Source organism: Solanum pennellii, chromosome 1 (assembly GCF_001406875.1).
Source record: "Solanum pennellii chromosome 1, SPENNV200".
In the NCBI taxonomy this organism is placed as follows: domain Eukaryota; kingdom Viridiplantae; phylum Streptophyta; class Magnoliopsida; order Solanales; family Solanaceae; genus Solanum; species Solanum pennellii.
The window spans coordinates 87,987,391-87,997,123 of record NC_028637.1 but is presented as its reverse complement, the minus strand read 5'-3'; the positions used below and the strand labels follow the sequence as shown (position 1 = coordinate 87,997,123).

The 9,733-nt window shown below is 30.9% G+C and overlaps 1 protein-coding gene across 1 annotated transcript; it reads left to right on the top strand.

Moving 5' to 3' along the window:
- Positions 1-1,062: 1,062 nt before the first annotated feature.
- On the top strand, positions 1,063-1,743 carry LOC107024586 (agamous-like MADS-box protein AGL62). The gene has a single exon (XM_015225577.2). The coding sequence runs from the start codon at positions 1,063-1,065 to the stop codon at positions 1,654-1,656; it is 594 nt and encodes a 197-aa protein (XP_015081063.1). The 3' UTR covers positions 1,657-1,743.
- The last annotated feature ends 7,990 nt before the right edge of the window (positions 1,744-9,733 follow it).

The following is a 9,733-nucleotide window of genomic DNA, read 5'->3' as shown; positions in this document are numbered from 1 at the left end:
CTGTTTGGCAATACTCAAAATAACTTATTTTAAGTTAAAAAAAACTTATTTTAAGCCAAAAGTTAAAAGCTGGGGTAGAGGTGCTTTTTTTTTTTTAGCTTATAAGCTGTTTTAAGTTGACCACATTTTTATCTTTTTGCCCTTAATATTTTTATACAATCTCCAAATTACTCACATAACCCTAACATCTCTTTCTTCCATCTCAAATAAGTTTCAGCACTTTCAAAAGTACTTTTTTAAAGCTGCTTTTATTAAGCTCATCCAAACGGGCCCTAAAATACATAAAGATTCAGGTCTCTGCATAACATAACATTCCGTCCAATATAAGCACAAGGACATATCCACGGAGGCAGATTTATTCTTGTGCAAACATCAAATAGTACTGTATCAATTTGGCTTTATAACGGATCTTTTTCCCTTCTTTAATAATCGAGAAATCAGCATGTGACCCCACGCCCTTTGAACCAATCACAGCCTTCTAAGATCGGTGGATAATGGGTTCTCCCCTATACTCTTCTCTGCTTAAAAATCGGGCTTTGCTTTGCATGGTGTGGGACTCGAACCTGCGACCTAAGCCACAAATTCTTCACCTTTTGCCACTCGAGCTAGGATTGGAGGCATGTTTAAACTTTTTTATACATTAATATGAGTAAGAAAATAAATATTTTCATATTGTTAAAGCTAATAGTGGAAAGTTTTTTATTTAGCATGTCTACATTAGGAAATATACATATTCAATAAGAGCAAATTTAGAAAATATACAAATACAATCCAAAAAATTATCCCAGAAACTATCATCACTTTACATATTAATTTTGCTAAAATATATACTTTAGTTACGGATTTTGACAAAGATACAATGAACAAAAAAAAGAATTCAATTAATATTATGATTTGGGTCAAATCCTACCAAATAAAGAATATCATCATAAATATTTTTACTATTTTGTTATTGAGTTTATTTTTCATCAAATAATATAATGGTTCTATCTCTATAAATACATCTTTAAAACAAAGAATCAACATTACATCTTTTTACATTCTCAAATCAAAAGCTTAACCATGAGAAAACCTAATGGCCGTAAAAAAATTGAAATTGCGAAGATGCAAAATCAAACCAACTTACAAGTAACATTCTCAAAAAGACGTGCTGGCCTGTTTAAAAAGGCAAGTGAGCTCTCTACTTTGTGTGGTGCTAATGTTGCTATTGTAGCTTTTTCTCCCAGCAACAAAGTATACGCATTTGGACATCCTTCCGTCGAGTCAATTGTGGATAAATTTGTCGGGGATAATCATCCACCCGACACTGATGATCCTAACCCCATCATTGTAGCTCATCAAAATGCCAATATTGATGAGATCAATGAAAAGCTTAACAGGTTGGAGATATCACTCAAAAGAGAAAGAAAACATGGGCAAGCACTTCAAGCATTGAGGATAGAACCTCCAAATGAAAAACTTAGCTTTTTTGACCTTATGATCTTGTGTGAGTCCTTGGAGGCTGCGGATAAAAACGTTGAAAAACTAGCAATCCAACTTGTGGAGTGTGGTATTGAATTCCCATATCAAACTATTGGAAGTGCACTAGCTCCTTTAAGAGATAGGGAAAGCACTCCGTCCGATTCCGGCGAAGGGTCATCTGGTTCCGGTGAATAGCTTTTTCTTGCTTTATTTAAAGTTCAATAACTTCATTTGGTATTTATAGAGTTAAGTATGTCATATTGATGATTAAGTTTTGATCTTAATTTTATCTTTCAGTATGTTCATCATGGAATGGGATAAGCTTTTATTTTGGTACTTTATTCGTTCGAATTACTTTGTTTTACTTTTTTTTTGTCCATTTAAAAAAGAATATCTTTTTGCAACACTTAGTTTATAATTTTCACATTTCATGGTAACCTTCCTAAGTAATAACTACTACCCAATGTCGATCTAAAGAGTCTTTGTTGTCATAGATAATTATACATTAAAGGAGGTACAGAACATAATTTGTCCCCTGTATTTTAGAGAATCTATCCACCAGCTTTACCTTCAGATTGCTTCAAGACAAGCACCACAAATCAATTAAAGATTGTTATTGTAAGACTAATATAGTACAAAGCAAGTGCAAGTTTCTCCGCTATTTTTGATGCTTTTAGTAATGGTTCCTGTCAGTATGAAACAAACTCGATTCCAGCACAAGAATTATCATATATATTTATCACTGCATACAAGTTACTACGTAGAATATGCACAAAAAATAATAACACACTAACTGGGGAGAGATTATCATAGAGGAAGGTAACTAGAAGGGGATGGTATACTAGAACAGAGAAAGATGATGAGAGATAACTGACAGACAAAGTTTCGACAGAATTAACAAAAGGTTATTAAGCATGGATCCCAAATAAAATTCTCTAATAACTCATAGACCCTTACAAAGTTAGTTTGGTTCATAACACAGTCCCTAAGGTTTTCGAGTTAGGTACTTCCTTTCAACTCATGAGTTGTAATATATATATTGTATTACCTGTCCTAAAATATTGTGGGGATTTTCTTTTTCTTCTAAATATTTGTGCAACATGTCTCTGGATTCAGCATTTGTCTCAACATAACTAGTATGAGCTGCCAAGATGCTAAAGTATGAGTACTTTAATTAATGACAGTACCACGAAGTAATGACTTGACTTAATTCTTCATTAGAAAACTATGCCCAAATCTATAACATGATATGAAGTACAGTATGATGAAGAAAAGACAAAATGTAACATCTATGCAACACTAAGATTAAAAATTCTCGCATCCAAATACTCTATCAAATCAACAAAGTTCCCAGATCCAAACATTGTTTTGGTTGTAAGATACTGATTTCTATCAACCCCATTCAATTCAAGGAATTCAAAAAACAGTGAATTCTAAATAATCTATGACGTCGGAATGATAGTGAACCAAAACATGGAAGTCTAATGCAAAAGAACCCCTTGTTTCTCGAGACTTCATGCAGTGCAAGATGAACAAGGAACAGCTTGAACTAAGAGGAAGCAGATTAATTCCTGTGCAAGCACAAATCTAATAGTATGTGGCAGTACAATAAACTGATGTAAATCCATGAAATGTTGTTGTTTACACTTTATGCTACAGGTTCATAGACTATATCTTCTAACATGTTAATTGGCTAAAGGGCGTCACTGAAATTACTATTGAAATTGCAAGCATAAATATCCTAGACAAAAGAAAAAACAGAGGCTTTTGAGTAATCTAAAATACATAGATTTGCCCTTAAATTTGGCTTCAAATTTTAAGTATGACCTCAAACTTTCACAGTGCACAAATAGGCACTTTAACTATCCTATTTTTTTATAAATACACACGCGATTTTTGGACCCAAAGGGCGTGAAATACAATCGCGCCCATGTGTATTAGTGAGCCACTCAATAACTGCCAACTAATTAAATATTTTACACGTCATTATTTTTAAAAAAAGTTACACGTCATTTAAGAAGTAAAAAAAAATTAAAATTAATTGTTTGCAGACCAAGAAATCTTCATTATAACTCTTTTTCCACAATGACAAAAAAAATTAGAAGCCATTTACACAAAATATGAGCACAAATCGTTCTAAAGAGGAAAAAAAATTTAGATTTGAAAGAGGAGGAAAGAGAAATTAGATTTTAGGTAAATTTTAATTTGGAAATATAAAGATATATATAAAAGGAAGTCATTAAGGGTATATTTGTCATTTCTGCTTTTTTTTACCGTTGTGGGCCTTTAAAATAGTCATAACTCGCGCAGAAAATGTGCATAACACGTGTTTTGCCATGTAGGATTCGCGTGTGTATTTATAAAAAAAATAGGATAGTTAAAGTGTCTATTTGTGCACTGTGAAAGTTTGAGGTCATACTTAAAATTTGAAGCCAAGTTTAAGGGCAAATCTATGTATTATGCCATCTAAAGGAGATGTTCCTGTAATACCTGTATACAACATAATCTTGTGCATCACAAAATACATGAACCCTCAGTTGCCAAAGTAAGGAGAGACAAGGCTATCCACAAAAGTTCGAGCTTCATACGTAACAGGATTTACTTCAATCAACAGATCCTTTCACGAATTGTCTTTCAGATTGTAGACAACCCATTCTTCGTCGACTTTCAATAAACATCATCATCATTAGTAGTGGAACACAATAGCGTAGTTACAGAATCATCCAAAATATATATATCTATGTAGAAATCGATAGATATTTGTATAAAATTAACATAGAGCACCCAATGAATAAATCATATAGTTGGCCCAGTGGTTCTAGGATAGGTACTTAAAACTCTTTTAGTGTTGTTGTACCAAGGTTCAATTTCATTGTTAACACATATTTTTTACAGAGCACCCACAACCTTAAAATCCTAGATCCGCCACTGGTCCTATCACCCTATGAAACAATTTAAATTCATAATAAACATATCATTTTTACACTACTTGTGTTCTCAAGACATGCGTGTGTCTCCCACTCTCCAATTTAATTTTTTGTTAATTAATTTTTCAATTCCTTTTACATTAAATTACTTTTTATTTTTTATTTTATTCATCTTAGTTTACCTTGTTGTTACCCAAATGGATGGGACCGTAAATCTGACAATGTTGACTCCGTTGCTCGGCCGGAGTTGATAATTATTTTCACTGACGACGAATTTTTAATTAATTAAACACAAGACCATCAAATCGATATTGACTCATCTGTGCTTCTCACTATTTTCTCGCTACTGTGATTGTCTTTTCCTTTTTTTTTCTATTTTATTTTAAAGATTATGCTCTTTATGTTTTTGTTTTATTTTCATTGTTTTGTAATCGACACACAATTTCACATTGCAAATAGTCAAGCAATGCCCCTTTTTGATATGTAATTTTTCTTTAGAAAAAATTGAAATCATTATCTATCTTTTTTGGTTAAGAAGAACTATAAAGCTCCATTTTAATGGAGTTTCAATCCCATCATTAGTATAATAATTTTGACTATGATGATAATGTGATTTTAGAAATGGTGAGGTTTGAGTTTAGTAAATAATAGAATAGCAATGACTTCGGTGGAGATTGATTCGCGGCGGCAAGCAAGATGAAAGGAATTTTCATATAGGTGAGGAACAATTTAAGGGGATAAAATTGGTGAAGAAAATTTAAGGGGATGAAATTGGTGAAGAAGAATAAAAAAGGAAAGAGAAAGAGAGAGCTGAAAAAAAGTTAAAAAATAGGGAAAAGGGTCTGATATATCCCTCAACTTTATCATTTGGAGCTAATATACCCCTCGTTATAAAAGTGGCTCATATATGCCCTTACCGTTATATAAACGGTTCACATATACCCCTACCATTACAAAATGGCTCACATATACCCCTACCATTACAAAATGGCTCACATATACCCTTCATTTAACGGAAGTTAAAAAATTAGTTTTAAATTTATATTTATTACTTCTAATGTTTTTAAAAAAAATTATTTAGGTGTATATATGATTCTTCTATCAAAGTTCAAAGTATATTTTAATTTTTTTCATATATAAATTATTTTTTGACTTCTTTTATTATAATTATTTGAATTTCTTATCTTATTTTATTTTTTTCTTTCATTCCTTAGTTTAAAGAATAAAAAATTAAACTATTTTTTTTGTGTGTATTGTAATTTAATTTCGTATTCGAAGAAAAAATTTGGTCATCTACAATAAGTTTTACAAGAATATTAGTGAAACATAAATAAATTTGATTATCAAAATAATAATTATAAATTAGTCATTGAAACAAAAAAAACTCAAAAAAAATATGTTTGACGAGGATTAAATTTACTCATATGGGATTATATTTTTTAGAAAAAAATAATAAAAATTTAGATTAAAATTATTTTTTTTTCATTTCCGTTAGAGGAAAAGGGTATATGTGAGCCATTTATTTACAAGTACGGGTATATATAAGTCACTTTCATAAAAAGGGGTATATCAGCTCTAAATGACAAAGTTGAGGGGTATATCAGACCCTTTTCCTTAAAAAATATACTATTCAAATTTAGAGTGCCACATGGCATTTTTACATTGGTTTGAAGGTATATAAATACCCCTTCACGCGCCAACATTTCGTGATATCACGGATATCGTGAAAATAGAACAAAATGGTGTATTTACTATGGATATAAATTGTTTCGTGGGGTGATAGGACCCCCGCAAACTTAAGATGTCTATTTGAAAAAAAGGTATAAGTTCCATATTTCCTCAACTTTTATTTGTATTTCATGGCCAAACACAATCAAATAATATAGGTATTATTTTTATTTTAAAAAGGTCGAATATAGATCTCTACACTTGTTGATTTTTTCCCTCATGTACCTCAACTATGTTATTTTTCTATTGAATCATTGAATCATCCATAATTTGTTTCATTAAAAACACTGTTGACTGATGTGGAACCACATTTTGTGAGGGGTATTCATAGAGGATACATATATTGCTTAAACACAGTTGACTGATGTGGAACCTCAACTATGTTATTTTTCTATTGAATCATTGAATCATCCATAATTTGTTTCTTTAAACACTGTTGACTGATGTGGAATCACATTTTGTGAGGGTATTCATAGAGGATACATATATTGTTCCAGAACTCATTAGTCCAATTGATAGTGAAAATACTCGAGAATAATTGTGTTTTACTTCAGTCATTTGAACACATTAGAAAACAAATGAGACTAATACACAATTTGTCTTAATTCGTTCAATCAAAATCATTACAATACGAACACACTTGAAGACTTTTACAATAAAAAAGTCTATCAAATATCAGTCAACAGTGTTTAAAAGGAACATATTATGAGTGGTTCAATGCTTCAATAGGAAAATGACGTAGTTGAGGCACCTAAAGGAAGAATCCAAAAAATTTAGGGATCTGTTTATGAGTTCGGCATTTTAAAAAAATAATTGATTCATAATAAACTTGGTCAAACGTCCACTTATGGATGAATTAATGACTTATATATTTACATATTATATTTTAAATTTTTTTAATATTATATCACTTCTGGTAGAGCTTTTAAAATGGTTGTTCAACTCAACTCAACCAACCTTAACGAGTTAGAGAGTTAAATGGATGGGGACGAGCTAGCTCTTTTAATTAAAAGGCTTATAAAATAGCAGTCCAACCCAGCCCTAAGCGGGGCACTGGTTGGGACCGGTCAGTCTTTCACCCAAATAATAAACTTAATTGGTTTTTTAGTGAGAGTATCTAAAAATATTGTTCGTTGATGTTTGTTGAACAGAACATCAATACACACAAAAAATCAAGTGTGAGTTACATACTTTAGTGATTACTTACAAAAATATATAATAGTCAAGATACAATATCATAAGATTCCTCCTACCAAAAATATTACATAATCAATTTTTTCACAAACAAGATAACAAATGGGAGATGAAAAATTAGACATAAAAACAAAAGTAGACCTGATTTTAGTGGGGTAATGGCCCTTAAATGTAAAAGATCTACAAAGGAGTAAAACTTGATTCTACATTTTTTTTAATCTTTTAAAAATTAAAACACTACGTAGTTTAAATTACATAAATCTCACAGTTTTAATATAAAATTACAATTTATCTCTAGTAAGTTTCTAATTACACTAATTCCTTAAAAACTAAGAAAAATCGGATATAATTATTGAAGCTCGGATACATTAATATGTAGCTTAGATACATTAAATATTATTTCAGATACATTAATATATAGCTTGGATACATAATATGTAGCTAATATACATCACACTGGTTAGGATAGATTAATATGTAGCTCAGATACATTAAATACTAGCTTTGATACATTAATATACAACTCACATAAATTAAAGAAATAAGAAATTTTAGAGATTTTTAAAAATAATATGGGATAATGGAAATAAGTGAAACAAATGTGTGTATTTCTGTAATTTGTCCATATTTTTAACATTCATAGCCCATAGGTTAGTCTTTAAGCCTTGTAGGTTGGGCCTACGAGGCTAGCGGGCCAAATGAGGCTGCGCCATAATGCCTCATTCCTAAATGGGCCCAAAAAATTAGACTCAACCCTTTAATTCAATGGTTGAATTGGGGTGACTTAACGGGCCAAGCCCATTTTGATAGCTCTACTTGCTAGAACCATTTTCTTTCGGCATAATCATCACATATTTCGTCACGATCATGGAAATCAATGCGAATAAGTAATTTCACACCATTAGAAAGAGACAACAACTCAAGAAATTTGAGTCAACAATGATTTCGTCGCATTTCTTCAATCAACAAAGTAGGTTCTACAAAAAGGCAATTCACAAAGTACAACTATCAACACGTTGCCTTTTTCATTCATTAAGATTAACCAAGTAGTTTAATTGAACTCGTTACCTCATTACCCATTATTCCCCAACACATATTAAAGGAAAAAAATACAAGATTCTACAAGGTTTAAAAAAGTTCACTTGCCTCAATTCAATCAAAAGTCAATCGAAGACTTGAGTATTTCCTTTCCAAAACAATGTTCAAAGCCACAATATAATCCAATCAAGCAATCACAGTTAGATTTCAAATAACAACAGTCATACCAATCAAGACTAAAATTCACAAACTTTCAACTTAGGACCTCAAATCTTTGAAACCGACAAATCAGTTAGACCAATTTTCAAATTTCGGAACTGATGGAATCGACATAATTCTACTTCCGAGACTAAAAGGTCCAAAAGAAACCAAAAATCACTTTTTAACAACTTTTGTTTTTCAACTTTCGAAAAAATCGTAATTCACAAATTTTAACTCAAAACTCGAAACCGATTTCAAAATCCAATCATAAATAACTTGGGGACAATATATACTGGGAGGGGTAAAGAAGTAATTTTACGAAGAATTCCAAAAATGAATTTTTGTGTCATTACAGGGTCATCAACATAGGCAAACCTATATGTATAGGTGAGGTTCAAGTCAATGCACCCACCCGTATGACCACTACATGACCAGGGGCCGATCCGGCTAGAACTCCATTTCACTATTTTATTTTAATTTTTGAAATTAAAGGGCTTATTTAATTGTAACATCAAAATTACTAGATAGGATATTCATACTCAAGACAATCCAGTATAATAAATCCACTTTACCATTGAGCTATCTCACTCAACTGTTTTTCAATTCTTTTAAGAAAGCTAAAGTATGCATATTATCTTAAAGACTTAAATTAGTAAAGTTTAAGTATTATCTTAGAACTTATGTATGATCTATATATTTGTATTTAATAATTTCGGTATTATTCAAATCATTAGTGGTCAATTAAATTCGATATTTTCTTAATTGTTATTGAAAGTTTTGTCAATGCATAAATTAAAATAATATCGATACATCTGTCTGCAACCTTCAAATTCTGAATCCACCTCTAATCATCTATATACTTAATTAGTTCCACAAAATAGAGTAGAAGCACCAACTATTGCTTCCTATTTCTCTATACTAAGAAATTTGTGGGATGAGTATGATGTGATACTCTAGATGAATACCATGCTTACTCTTTCCTTTTTCTTAAACATAGTTTATATACATAACCAATTTAAATAAACTAAAAAATCATACTAATAATTTCAACAAAAATATACTTTGATCCTTGCACTGGAATTGCTTACTTAATTAGTCACACCAATGAAATAACTTGCGCTTATTTTTATTATTAATAATATCTTCAACAAGAGTACAAGACCGTGACACAAATACTTGTAATA